General features: G+C 42.1%; 1 protein-coding gene across 1 annotated transcript; it reads right to left on the bottom strand.

The window, feature by feature from the left end:
* Positions 1 to 47: 47 nt before the first annotated feature.
* On the bottom strand, positions 48 to 13,406 carry RWDD1 (RWD domain containing 1). Its single transcript, XM_048492368.1, has 7 exons — positions 13,225 to 13,406; positions 8,906 to 8,971; positions 6,093 to 6,223; positions 4,033 to 4,176; positions 2,499 to 2,631; positions 1,902 to 1,964; positions 48 to 369 (listed from the first exon to the last, which is right to left on the bottom strand). Exons 1-7 carry the CDS (start codon positions 13,295 to 13,297, stop codon positions 257 to 259), a joined length of 723 nt encoding a protein of 240 aa, XP_048348325.1. The 5' UTR covers positions 13,298 to 13,406; the 3' UTR covers positions 48 to 256.
* Positions 13,407 to 14,989: the final 1,583 nt, after the last annotated feature.

Here is a 14,989-nt window from a genome sequence, read left to right on the forward strand (position 1 = left end):
GTTACATGGTTCAATTTCTTCAAGAACACTCGAGAGACACTTAGACATTGATGCTACAGTCAGTTTATTATTTGTGATGAAAGCCATCAGAAGAGATGTCTCCTGACATTAAATACTTGTCTTTTTCTGTAAGAAAAAGAAAGGAAACCAAAGCAGATGTGGGTATAGCCACAGATACTGTGGCTCTCCAACCAATTTTTTTCAGGACAAGTTGTTCACACTGGCTGATCAAAGAAGCTGGTAGGCTGAATTCCATCTAGTCACTATCTAGATTCACAGGATTATAGTCGGGGTCATCCTCTTCATCCTCCAACTCTAAGTCCTCCATTTCCTGGAACAAGGATTCATCCACTTCGACGCTGTTTCCAGCTGCAAAGGGAGGGGAGACAAAATTACATTGAAATTATACAAAATAATCATTAAGCGTAAAGTATAAATAATAGTGTAATTGGGCCAAAGCACCCTTAACCTAAAATGGGCTACTAACAGACTGTTGATTTTTTAAAAAAGTTTGTTATACAAAATGTCAAAAAGGATTAATTTAAGAAGTGGTTCCAATTAATAGGGCAAAATATCTTCAAAATTATTTTATTAGGTTCTAAATTAAATTAGACAAAATTAAATTAGGTACTTAGACACAATCAATGAAGACCTACGGGCAAAGAACCTTACCCCAGAAGACACTCAAAATCGTGACCTTTGGAACAGACAGTTACAAAACTGACCCTGCACGTGCAAGAAACCAGTCCAGAGAGAAGAAGGTACTTAGACAAAATTAGGTATTCAGCGGCATTCAAGAGCATTCCATCCAAATCCAAGAGCATTCCATCCAATGTAAGTGCCTCTTTATGCCAGTCTGTACCAACACCTCATGCTTCCTGCAATGGCACAGACATCTGGATCCAGGTCAGAGTCCTCCATTTTCCTGCTTGAAACTATCATCAGGAGGTCATTAGAGGGCTCCACAGTGCCCAGGACTGGTTCAGCCAAGTATACCCTCTTTATGTAACTCTTGATTTGTGTTGTAATGTCTTCTGTAGTTTTGAGAGCCCGTATGGTGTGCAGGTTGAAGGACTGGAGTAAAATCTGGATGATCCAGGTTCAAATCTGCACTGGGTCATAAAAGCTCACTGGGCCAGTCACATACACGCAGCCTAATCTACCTCCCAGGATTATTGTGAACAAAAAAATGGAGGAGGGGAGAATGATGTAAACCGCTATGGGTCCCCATGGGGGAAAACAAATAAAGTTAGTAAATAAATAAATGCTTGTGAACTGCTTTGAAAGCCAATTTAGGTTGAAAAGCAGGATAAAAATAAAACAAAATTATTTTAATAGTATCCTTCATTAGCAAGATTATACAACCCAGACAAGCAAGGCTAGTCTATTGGCCAAGATTTGTCTTTAAAAACTGGCCTGTAAGAAAACTAATCAATACAGTTGCTGACTGCCCTTGTTCTTAGCAGTTCAAACTAGTGTGCATGCTAATGTTCACAGACATGTCAGGAGTGCTTTGATTGTGTGTTCCTGCATTGCAGGGGGTTGGACTTGATGGCCCTTGGGGTCTCTTCCAACTCTATGATTCTATGACAGTTGCCCTAGAACTAGCTGAGTGGAGATGTATTAAATTTTAGCCTGTGCATGTCAGCCCACCTGCATTATTGAAGAGCTACTTGGACAGTTTTGTGCTTTCATAAGAGAAGAGGCATGTCTCAGAAACCTCATTATGTGATAAAGTCCTAATCTAGGAGTAAAAAAAATGTTTCCCTTTCAAAAGCATCTTCTAACAACTTCAACAAGAGCTAGAAACAACATTAAATTAATTACTAAGAGCATACTGTGATCATGGCTTGAGCAGCTACAATGTATAACTACAGACGTGGTAATAATCACAGTATTACCTTCTTCTAAGAATTGGATGTCCGATGTATCAAGATTATGATCTCTTTCAAACAACTGCTTTCCTATAAGAAATATTTGATATAAAATTGGATCAGAAACACACAACATGTTCAGTTGTGCCAAACACAAAACTTGCATCTGTAGTTTACTTGCATATGTACATCTAAAAGTAAGCAATAGCAGACTAGAATGCTGTTTACCTAAATCTACAAGTCAAATCTGTGCCTGGTGGAAAATAGCTACAAGAACATTTCTCAGCATCTCTGATAGAAACCTTTACCAGATTCTAATTACTGGCATTCTGTTCTGTTACGGTTGGATCCAAACTTGTAGTTTGCACAAGCAGAACTTTTCTAGCTGCTTTGAACACCTACTTTCCCCAAATCCCCCCACTGAAGGATCCTAATAAAATGCCCTGGGGAGGGAGTACATTGTCCACTGGTATTTCATGATCTTCAGGCAGGGATGTCTGAAAAAGAGGCAGTTGCTGGGGGGAGAGGTGGGGAAAACACGTGCATGAGCTTCTTCCTCCTATGTATTTGGATCCAAGCTATGCTATTTTACATCTAAGAACAGGTATGTGTAAAATGGCTTACCAGTCAATTTATTTTTGCCTGACTGTTCTTCCTCTTTCATCTTTTTTCTTTTATTTTCTAAGATCTCTGCATCAAATGTTGCTTTCCAGCTTAGAAAATTCTCAATGGTGACTGGAGTGCCATGGAAGCATTGCTGTACAAAAGGAAATTAAGGTACAATTCAAAAAGAAAGCCTTAAGAAACTAACATGCAACTCTTTTAACCATTGCAACAAAATCATCTTTATCCTCCAATTTAAAATGCATGTAGTTCTAAGCATTCAAATCTATACCTTCACAAATTGCTATCCCCAAGTCCAATCATGGCAGGTGGATTCACTTCTCCAAGTAATATAGAAGTCAAACCTACCCAAATGACTTCATTTCCTAATGCAGTGCTAGACATCTAAAAATTCAAGAAATTTTGAAACCACAAAACAATGGTTTTTTTCTGCTTTTTCCCTTCCTCACACAAAAAAAGGAAATTTGGGGAAAAACTGAAATATAGGCAATGCTTACTGCAGACGCATGCCTGCCAGAGGGACATATGGGCACAAATAACCCTGGGCACAGGCAATTTAATTATGTGGGGGATGGAAAATCTCTCCCCACGCCCCTCCTTCCCCCTACCCCATGTCCATACTGACTGTGACTGTGAAAGGCAGCATGGAGGAGGCAAGCAGTTTGAAGGGTGCAACTGGTGGAGGTAAGCTGGAAGGGCCAAGCCAAGCACCCTGATCCCTAAGCAGCCAAGGGCAAGCCAGGAGGTCCAAGGACAGCCCCCACGGCTGACACGGAGACCATAAGTGGGGCTTACCCCGAGCTCCATGGAGGGTGTGTGTGTGGAAAACTCTGGGTCTTTCCATGGGTACCATTTCACTCATTCTAAAGGACACACTATTTCATAACAGGGTTCCCACTAATTTCCAATTTTCCTAAAAGAAAATATGAAAATGGCCTTGGGGGGAAAAACTCCCCCCCCCCCCAAATGTTTCCATTCCCCATCCCCGCCCGGTCTTCTCTATGCAGAACACCAATTAGGTAACAAAAAGTTCTCTCAGTAATCATGTTGGGCACAGGCCTCCAACAGATGCTTTGCCAGGAAACAGCCTATCTGAGGTTCTGGCAGCTATGTACCACGATGTTACAGTCACAGCATTCGTATTGCCACTGCTTTGTCACAGAACACAATATTATCTCTTCTCAATTAGCTGCATTGAGAAATGGCACCTGGTAGTCTTCTAACAAACCAAGGTTACAGAAATTCTAAGAACATATTTTTTTCCAACCTGGAATTCTCGTTTCAAAGAGAGTATTTTTGTACATGGACAGCTCTGTGCTATATTTTCAGTTGAAACAAATAGGGAAACTACTGTTATATTCTTTAAGGAGCAATCCAAAACAGGCCCACTCAGAAATGAGTTACATGTTGCTCATGGGTCCTACTCCCAGCAAAGATTTTGTAGGATTGCAGCCTTATCTTGCAAGAAGACTATTTATCAAAGTCATGCTACACATAACCAAGCCAAGCTTACAAATGGAGAGGGCCCATGTACCTTTTCTGCCTCTTCTGCTTCTATTTCCTTCTGCCTCTTTTCCTCTTCTATTCTTGTTTTTATCTGATCCACCATTTCATTTAACTTCTCTTGCACAGCTGACACAAGTGTGAAAATCATTACCATGCCAAGATTTTCTTCCGCCTGAAATTCAAAAAGACAACATCCCCAAACTAAGAGTGTCAATATGAACAGAAATATTGAAGCTGTAATGGAACATGGCAAATGAAATTTTAAGGAAAGGAACATCAGGATTGGCACCTTTTGAAATTAGACACACTACAACACAAATTCTGAGCAAGAGATCAACAAAAAGAGTTTTTTAAAGTTTATTTGCATAAGCCCAACCTCAGACTCACCCAAGGAGCTGTATTTGTGGTACAGGCAAGGCGCACAGAAAAGAGCTCTTCCAGTCAACTGCAGATGGTAGCACTGGCTACGGGGGTGTAGGGAGGTCACCAACACTGGGAATGGGAATGTCTTCTGGCCATCTAGCGAAGGCGGCAACCAAAAGAGGTAGGAGGGTCACATAGACCTCCTCCTGCATTGCCCACCCTCTCCTTTTACAACGAAGAGACTGCACCCTTTTTCTTGCAACAGTTCTCCTGCCCACCCTCCCTATGGTGGAATGGTTAGGGGTTTTTGTTTCTTCTCATTGGTTTGTTTATATTTTATGGTATATCAATATAGTGCTATTTTGGATTTATCTCTGCTTAATCTCTTTATCTACTTAGAAACAGCTTGGTCGCAGTTTGGACATTAGGATGGATTCATTTTGGCATTTGCTTTTCCCCTTTAGGGACTTCCATAAGCAGTCTTGGGGGTGAGGACTCATCAATGGATGCCCACCTTGGGGGCTGTCGGCTGGCTCTGACCACCAGGTGGTAGGGAAACCACACAGAGGGTCATGGTCAGTTGGTTCCTGGGTTGCCACTCCATGGTTTCCCTTTGGCAGGTGGGCTGGGGGGACAGGGTCATATCAAGTGGTAGGTGGGTTGACCGATGAGGGAATCTATCCCCATGTTGTGGCACTGCTCCTGCTGTTGCATGTAATAAAAGCTTTGGTTTAATTGTTCTCAAAAAGGACTGTGTGTTGATCATCTTCCTCAATAGCTGCACCTCCTTTCATGGTCCATGGCCCCAAATTGAAACTATACAATTTAATCCTACTTGAAACTCACATGTTGCTTACTAATCCATAAAATGTATGCAGTCTGAACACTGGTTATTGCCAGGCCTTTATTAGGAAGTGGTGCATACAAGATCTCAAAATAAGTAATTAATATATACTGGACCACAGATTGTTTTAATATAAATCTGTGCATGGTTCTCATTTGGATTAACAGCAACTGTTCACCTCTACATATCTCTTTTTGTAAAACATCTCCAAGAAGAAAGTCTTTGCCCACTATTCGCTTTACATATTGGTCTATCCTCCCAATATACCCTAACCTCATTTTCTTTTTTCAAAAAGTCCTATTGGTTCTGTACTGAGCCATATTTAATTCTGTAGTTGTAGGCTGCAGTCTTCTGGATAAGAAAACACCAACTGATGATTTTAACAGCATACTTCCATAGATATTGTAGATTTTGGAAATCATATGAGCTTATTAAAGATTTCTTAATGCAGACTGCCTTTTTATATTTATTAACTACCTGTCAACCCAACAACCTAAGGGCATTAAGGACTTGAAGACACCGTATTTTCTAAATCTTCAGTGCATATTCATCTACTTTAGCAGTTGTGAAACCAGGAGAAACGCGTTATTCTGAGTCAATAAACACAGAGTGCAACAGTAGAAACATACAAAAGAGATAGTACAGATGAATTCTCACCTGAATCAGCTATATGGAAGGGAATAACATTAAATGAGTTGTAGTCTTCTGAAAATGAAGTATTCACAAGTATTTGTGTGCTTGTGCATGGGGGGAAACAAAAACATGACTGTCTTTAATCTTTTGTTTGTGAGGTCTCAAACATTAAGAAGTACCCTTCTTTTGGTGTTCAACCAATGTATCATGATACTAAGATGACTCTCAGTGTTCTGGATAGTTCTTACCTGTTCTTGAAGTAATTTCAGGATTTTTGTGACATCATTATTCTCAAGATTCTCTTGAGAAAGCAGTTCATAGAGAGGGATTTCATCTGGATACTTCTCCGTGTATGTGAATTTGAGGGTTGTCTGAACAGCTGTAATACAGGAGACAACTCAGAGATAACTACTTCAGACAATAGTCATCACTATTTAACATCTGCCTTAAGTGCATTTTGGTAAAAACTAGGAACTTGGGCCAGTCACTGTTCTCTCAGAACTCCCCCAGCGCATGCAGAGTCAGGCAATGTCAAGCAGCATTCTATACTCATTTGCCATTTCCAACAAAATTAGGTGTGGGAGAGGAGTTTGCTATCCTATGCTTGCCATCCTATACTATGGCAACCTCTGCAACACAGGGTCCAATCAATTTAGAAGCTTGGCCTTCCATCCCAAATTCTTAGGCTTTCAGCCAAATAAACTACGATGGGGAGGCTCCAACATGGTTCAGGATTTTGACTTGACTCTGAAGCATATTACTGAGCAAGCAAATCATATTTTGTCATGATAGATTGGCACAGAATTAACCACCATTTGCATCCAGAAAATAAAAGCAAATAACATGCACTTTTGTTCAATGAAATCATCATAATGAACTGGTCTTGATAATATTCTGAAAGAAATTCCATGAGGGGTGAGTCATATCTCCTTCATATCTCAAATTTGCTTTTGAGGGATACTGCAGAACATGGAACAGTAGCAGAACCATAAGCTTAATGCTGGATCAACTTGAATCCTGTGCACAGCAGGATAGTTGTGAGACTCCTTGTTTTCACAGAAAGAAATACTAAACTGAAATTGCCTGCAATTTATCCTTTCAAAGTCTTTTCTCCTCAGCAAAGGTAAGCTTGATGAAGATAAAATTACTAGGAGATAAGAAATGGGTGCAAGAATCAATCATATCTGCACTTTTTATTCTAAACTTGGTGCTCCTTGCCCTGCTTTTATATCTCAATATGCAGAATCAGATGTAATTAACGGATTTGCTGCTATTGTGTATCCTTTGAGCCTGAGCCACTATCATAACAATATCGGATTCCTGTCAAGACCCATGTCTGTGTAACGAGTTCCGTTGGGAAATATCCACTTGAACTGCCTTTCTTGCACAATATATAGTCCTGCAATATGTAATTCTGAAAAGTAAGTACTTTTATTATCTACTTTTACCTCAAAGTAGTACACAACCACAGAAAAATTAACAAGTGAAACTGTCACATGAAAAAATGGTCACATGAAAAAAAAATCTAAATTCATTATCAAGCTTAAAAAAATGAGTTAGTCATTTTTCCTTTAACTTTTTGTTACAGATTAATACAATTGTTAATAACACATTTTGGCAACACTGTGAAGTGTGCTGACCTAATCGTGACTTATTACCTCAGCATTTTAAGCATAGCAGATAATAGTCTCACTGCTGTTCCAACATACCACAAAATCCAATATTTAAAACTAGCATTTTCATATGACCATAAGGAGGAAGGCATTATCATCCAATCCATCCTTTGAAAAAGACCATGCCCCACAAGAATCCTGTGTAAATACAAAACTTGAAGCTCTACTTTTAATCTAGGAAAGGCCTCTTCTCTAAAAATTCAGAGTTATGGCTTGAATCTAATGGAGAATTTTTACTGATGGAAGAATTTCTGTCCACAGAAAACAGTCCCCCAGATGTGCACTTCAAAGGACATCTTGTGCTCCTGTGAACAGAAGGATGTTCCAGGGGATCCAAGCCAAACACTTTTTGATATACACAGAGCTACAGGTAGGCCAGGATCTCAAGATAAGAGACATGAACATGCAGGAAAACACTAGATGTGCAGTTAGATCTTCCTTTGCTTGTTTTCTTCGCAGACTTTCCCACTGCAGAAATGCAGACAGCAATCAAGTTTTATGAGCAACTGTTTCTTTAGCTGGCAATAGCTGCAACCAAAACAAAGGACTCTGGTTGTATGTACTATTCGTCTTGAATGCCCAAATGTCACATAGTAATTATATATTTACATATACTTTCAGTACAGAATAACATTAAACTGCAATGATCCTTTCTGATAAAAATATTTATTGATTACATTTAAATTTTGACCAAAATCAAGAAACCCATTATGGCGATGTAACTTCACAACAATTCACTGAAGGAGACTAGCTTCCCCCAAACAGGATTTTAACATGTAATGGAAGATCATCAATCCACCCATCCGGTGTGCTTGCTGCATATGTTCTACATATTCTGGACTGCAATTATACGCACACTTCTTCTTGGACTAAGCTCTACTGAATAAAATGGGACTTGCTCCTGAGAAAACATGTATGGGACTGAACTGTGTGATCATTAACCCACAAAATCCAGAAAATAAACTTGTGGCTTGTGCCAAACATGATGGATTTTACATGGTCTCTATAAATATGACATCCTGCCAAAGGACAGGAAGTGAACTTTGAGAAAGGGCAGATACAGCGACTAAGGAGGGTAAGCGGTAGTATACCACTTTCCTCAGCATACTCAAAGCATTTTGTCCAGAAGCACCCAGTGCCTCACAGCTGAGCATGGAATTCAGATCTGGTTTTCTCTATACTTTAATCAAAATAGTCTTCCTTTACCTGAGCTGAAGAAAAACAAAAACAAAACGAAGGCCTCATAGGCAAAACAAGAGATTTTAGTACACACACAAACATATATGTTTTGCAAAGTCCATGCAACATTGTGAAACCTGTAATTCTGATACAAAATCTGTCTGTGGCAGATTTCTTTTCATATGACTATTTAAATGCATTCAACTTACTTTCATCATTTTCTCCAGCTTCAGATGTCACAGTGATGGTGAAACTTGTTGGATTTTCTGAGAGCACTGTTGAAGGAAATAGTAACAAACTGAGTCAAGGAAGTTCTTTAGCATGAATGCTTGTGTTTTGTTTAGCTGCATTATTGAAAACCTGCATGCAAACTGGCTTAGCTGTTAACAGAAAAGTAAACAAATTGTTTCAAATTGTACTTGCCCAACAAGATTATTATATTATCAAGTCCCAAATTAGTTTTTGAATGAGAGATAGCAAATATTAAGATTGGATAAACAAACACATCCATCGAAAACCTGTTCTCAACCCCAATGAGCAATGGCTGCTATCATCATGTAGTGAGGAAGGAAATACATGCTGTGTATACGCAAAAGCTCCCTTCCATTCTGGTACCACTTAATACATACTAAGTATTAAAAAGTTTTCATATGGAAGCCTTGGCTCAAGGTGTAATATTTTAGAAAATAATTTGGGGCAAAAGAAGCCTAGTTACATAAAGGATTTGCTCTTACGTGCTCAGGCAGAAGCATAGGATGCATTTCTAGCAAAGACAAGCAATCCTATTTGTTCAAAACCCCGTATCAGAAGGGGTAAGCCAAACATACCGAATAAATCACACCAAATCTACAAAGGTCCCTGTAATGATTTTGTGTGTGTGTGTGTTTGAGAGACTTTGAAGAGACAGCTGAGATGGAGAGAGAAAGGGAGGTGAGAGGGGATGAAAGAGTAATATGGCTGGTTGATTCTAGAGTGTGCATTTGGGAGGGCTGTGCTGGACTAGCAGAAGGTGTCAGAGGTCGTTTCTGCATGGCACAATTATACCAGGTTACAATCGGTATCTTACAATCCGTGTCTATTTTATCCTGGTTTCTCCCTCTGAATGACTGCCCGTTTCTGTGAAGGAATCAAGTGAAGACCAGGAGGAAATGCTCAAGTTTGTTTCGCATGAACCCGGGTCTTTTGTATTCATACCGCAAGTGTATCTGTGCATGCGCAAATATCCCTGGTGTCCCGCGTTCTGATTGGCTGTTGTTTTTTGGGCTGCCGACCTCTCCTTAACACTGAACTCAAACTGGCCATTTCCCACCCAAGGTCCATTTTGGGCCATTGCCACCCCCACAAAAAGGTTGACCCACAGCGAGTGGGGGGAAATGAACCCCCCTTTTCCAGTTCTAGATAGGGCCCAGCGCAGGCCTCAACATGGCAAGCAGCAGCAAAAAACAATGGGGCACAGCATCACATCACATTCCCATTTACGTTCTCATATTTTTGTGAAAAATGAGCGACTTCCCCCCAGCCATGATATGCCCACTAACATTCGGCCCAAAGTGCACATCTCTCTAGCTATGTGCCCAGAGCAACCAGTACATGTACAGAAAAGAAAACAGGGACATTTTGGGACTCCACTTTTGATTAACCCAGGCAAAATGGCACCCGGCCGATACCATGAGCAGAAAAAGTGATTGGGGAAACATTTCAGGAAGGGCGGGCTACAACGGTCAGCAACTCAACAGAGTTGAAAACTGACATGACATCAGGTAGGGAGATTGGGGGGCAGGTGGCGGGGCAGGGAGATCAGGCAGCTGGACAAGAAAAATAAACTGGTTCTGCTCCAGTGGTGTTTGCACAGTAACGGGTTCAACATGGGATTTTTAAAAAGAATCACCAAATTTACGATTGTTGAAAATCCTGGGATGAGGAAAATATCGTTGGACAAACCAGCTTTAGGACTGGGAACCAAACTCAACCTTTATTAGGCATCAGAAGGAAAAAGAGAGAGAAAATATATAACATACAGAAAATAGGGTTAGACAGAATAATACGGCTGATAGGAGTATCAGAAATATACAGGCATCACTTATACAAACGGGGAAGCCCATAAAATTATTTCAAGATATTAACCAGGAAGTTGGCCACCATTACCAGTATCTTAGGGTCCTGATTGTTCAGGAGATAGTTCAGTTTGGAGAGCACGGGGGTGCCAAAGTTGGGACTTTCAGAAAAAAGCTAGGTCTGAATTCCATGAATCTGGGGCAGGCAAATAAAATATGCTCTAGTGTCTCTTCAGAGGTTGGGCAATGTGCGCAAGCACTCATCTGGTGTAGAAATGCAATAAATCTCTCTGGGGATAGAGTAAGAGGGAATGTATTAGTTCTTGCTCTAGTGATCACCCATCTCAACTTAGGATCAAACAGTAAGTTTAAGTAACCGGCTGTCCTGCATTTCCCGGGTGTGCTATCGAAGTGGAGAGGGGAACAGAGAGTCCTTGCTTTGCAAATTAGGAGTTGATATTCCTGGTCAAATGACAGCTCCTTAATGCGATGGAGGATCTCTCTGGAGGGAAGAATATGGAGCTGGTGCCAAGTCCAGGGAGAATCTTGGATTCAATGACAACCCTCCAAGTAGACAGCTGGAGTTCAGGAAGGGCATGATAGATAAGGCTATTAGAGTCATGGAAGAAGCATAGCCTGACCCAAAATTTGAGAGTGATCCACCAGGCCTTTGTTTCCAGGAGATGTTGCCCTGCCTCTAGGCAGAGAACTGCAGTGGGGGACCCCAAATAGAGGAATCGGGATTGGATTTGCTCCAAGGAAATATGCCAGGCATCAATCCTTAGGGCAGTGCCCAAATTGTAACCCAAAACCCACTTATTTATTGCAAAGTGCCAACACGGCAATTTAACCTGAATACTGAGGTTTTAGTTTAGAAAAACCGGTTGGCTCAGAGGTGCGTGTTACTCAGGAGTAAGCTTGGTGGTAGTTGGTGGCTTTGCTTTGAAGCAACCGTGCAACTCTTCCAATGGATGAATCACGACCAGGAGGGTTTACTCAGAAGCAAGCCCCAATTGCCAGCAACCAAGCTTACTTCGCATGAAAATCAGTGGGGTTTAACAGCACTAAACAGGGTTACCTACACTGCTTCCCCAAAACTAGGTCTTAGGTTTAATGCTAATAATCAAGCCCAGCGGCCCAGGCCAGCATCAATGTGGGGGGGGAGACACTCTGTTTGCGCGTGCGTGCCTACAGAGAAGGCTCTGAGTGCCACCTCTGGCACCCGTGCCACAGGTTCGCCACCACTGCCATAGGGGAACCCCCCAAAGAAGTTATTGCACCTTGGCGTTAAACACCCTAAGGGCTGCTGGTATGAACCTGCCCCCCTTAGAAAAAAAGAATTGTATGCATGCCATTCTGAAGCATGAAGCTAAACTGGGTAGCACCTGACTGTGCCCTAAAAACATGCATAATAAAAACACACCTAAAACCCAAACAAAAGCATATCCTTAAAACAATGAAAACCAAGCTAAAAATATGCATGCAAAAATATAAAAGCCACAATTAATCCATAGGGCAGGCAGGACGGATTGCTGACTAAGAACAAGTCTATGGCCATGGGCTGCGGTGCTCCAATCCCAAAATCATCTGAGCTTAGAAAACACCTTTGGATCTATGTTTTAAAGAAAAAAGAATAGCACATAACTGACAGTCAGTGTGGTGGAGTGCTGAATTAGGATCTGGGAGAACCAAGTTTGAATCCTCATTCTGCAATAGAAGCTCATTGGGTGACTCTGGACCAGTCTAACCATCAGCCTACCCCACCGCACAGAGTTGTTGTGAAGATGAAATAATAGGAATTGCGAATAATGTAAGCCCCCTTTAGTCTCAATTGGTAAGAGAGATGGGCTGGGGGGGTGGGGGGGGGAGAGTTTGCCACCACCTACCCCATTGTATCAGTACCCTGATCCTAACCACATTTCAAGAAATTATTCTCAGTAGAGCTTCCTTCCACATAATGCTTCTTAAATTGTGGGTTTGAGGGAGCTTTGTATAATCACTGCAAGACAGTAACTGCAGCCACCCAGTTACAACCTCGTGGACACTTCTAATATGGACCTCCTCCCAATATGGTTTCATACAGTTAATAAATTCTGCAAATTACCAGCCACACCCCCTCCCCGGAAGCCCCAAACGTTACGTAGCCTTTCCCCTCCCACCAAACACTGCCAAAATGAAAGGTGGAAATGTAATACAGTTCAAAGGAGACTCATCCCTGAACTTTTAGACATCGCACGTGAAGTCCTGCCAAGATAAAGGGGGACGCTTCATTTTGGAAGCTGACTGTTGTTAAAAATGCATGATATGTGCGGCGCGGGAAGGAATTTCTCTCACCCAAATGGGGACCCCCCCCCCCTTCTACTTGGGCTAAACTCCAAACACATGCAAACTCCAAACAGCAGCCACCCGCCCCGCAAACCCAACCTACTCTGCAAACTAAGCCCCACGCGCCCACCCGCCGCCTTTCTTCCTACCTGTAAAAGAGTCTGGATAAATGGACTCCAGAGCCTCCAGCTCATTGCGCTGTTCCTCGCCGTAGTCAGTCATGGTCCGCCGGCGCCGGCCATGGAGCGTTCAGACGTGCAAGCACCTCCGCCAGCAGAGGGAACCCGAGGGAAGGATGGAAGGAAGCGCCAGGAAAGAGGGCGGAGCCGCCCAGGCCACTTTGCGCGTGCGCAATACGCTTCTCTGCCCCTTTGCCTTGTGCTGCTCGTGGAATCGCAACTCTTCAGCCTGGGAGGAATCTGTTGTTCTTAGATTGACTGGTTGCGCCTGCTGCTTCCTGTTAGATCGCGCACGCTTTTCAGCAGTAGAAACTGTACATGCTGCGCTGCTCCGTCGCTCGGCTTTTGGATGCGTTCTGGCTCATCCTAAGACAAATAACAGAGAACGGCTTCGGAATCAGAATGATATGCGTAATTCATTGCGTTTTTGAACAGCTGCTAGAAAGAATTTTAGCAAGTTGGCTGGCTTTTTGCACTTTATTTCCTCCCTGGTCTTGAAAAAAGGGGACGAAGGGGGAATAGCATAAACGGAATAACTGAGAGGTGAAATGGATCAGAATCAACACCACAAACACACGCAACCTATGGCAGCAAACGGAATGCAAATGAAATCCAGCAGTCTAAGCATATTTTTAAAATGCAACTGGTCGTTTTGGGTTAGGTCGGCAATGCATCAAAGCTATAAGATTCCCCTTTCCAAGCAATTAGACTGCGAAAACTTGAAGGTAGGGGGGAGAGCTCATGTCAGGGAGCATCTTGCGAATTAGTCACTCTCGCTGCGGGGACGGGGTAGGGGGAGTCTCCTTTCTGCCTGCGCGTGCCTGTGGCTATTACCGAATGTGCTCACCTTTGCATGCACGTGTCACGTGTTCTCTCTCCATCTTGGGATCGAGCCATGCACACAGACCCAGAGGGTAGCATCAGGTCCAGTAGCACCTTGGATAACAACGAGACTTAAGGGTATAAACTTCTGAGAGTGGATGCTTTTTTTCTCAGATATGTATCTGATGAAGGGAGCTCTGACCCTCAAAGGGTTATATTCCAAAAATCTTGTTGGTCTCTCAGGGGTTACTGGATTTGAATCAAGTAATCACACAGAACAGTGAGCATTTGGCAAAACTTAGGCTGAGTGTATCAGGGACAACCTCTTTATGCTTCCACCACCTGAGTAGCTTGAAAAACTAATGCACCAATTAGGGGAAGCAAAACATGTGATTTAGGGGTCGGGAGGCAGGCAAACTACCTCTGAATGTCTCCTGCCTTGAAAACACTATGGGATTGCTATGTTAGCTGGTGGCACTTTCCACCAGTAGGCTACCTGAAACAACCAGATTTATATATGTGCACAGTAATTGAAAACTTACTCAAGCAGAAAAACTGTGAAACTGGTGTGTATGAAGAGTTACATAAGAGTGAAAGAGAACCAGGCCTCTGGCTGAATGAGAATTCTGTGGAAGGAAATAACTATGAAAAGGAGAGGGAAAGAGGGGTTTAAAGAAGAGGAAGGGAGAGTTTTTAAGAGAAAGGAATTAACAGTGATAAGGAATTTACCTGTCCTCAGTCTACTGAGGTGGGTAGAGTACATTGACAGTTTTAATGATCCTGGGATTGAAGGGTAGGAACTTTAAGCAGACTTTCAAAAGGTCCAGAGGAAATAATAAGGCAAGGATGCAGAGGGATACTCCTTGGTGGCAAGGAAAAGCTTCAGAGTCCCCAAGTCAAAGTGAAGTGGGGA

Source organism: Sphaerodactylus townsendi, linkage group LG01 (genome assembly GCF_021028975.2).
Source record: "Sphaerodactylus townsendi isolate TG3544 linkage group LG01, MPM_Stown_v2.3, whole genome shotgun sequence".
NCBI classification, from domain to species: Eukaryota; Metazoa; Chordata; class Lepidosauria; order Squamata; family Sphaerodactylidae; genus Sphaerodactylus; species Sphaerodactylus townsendi.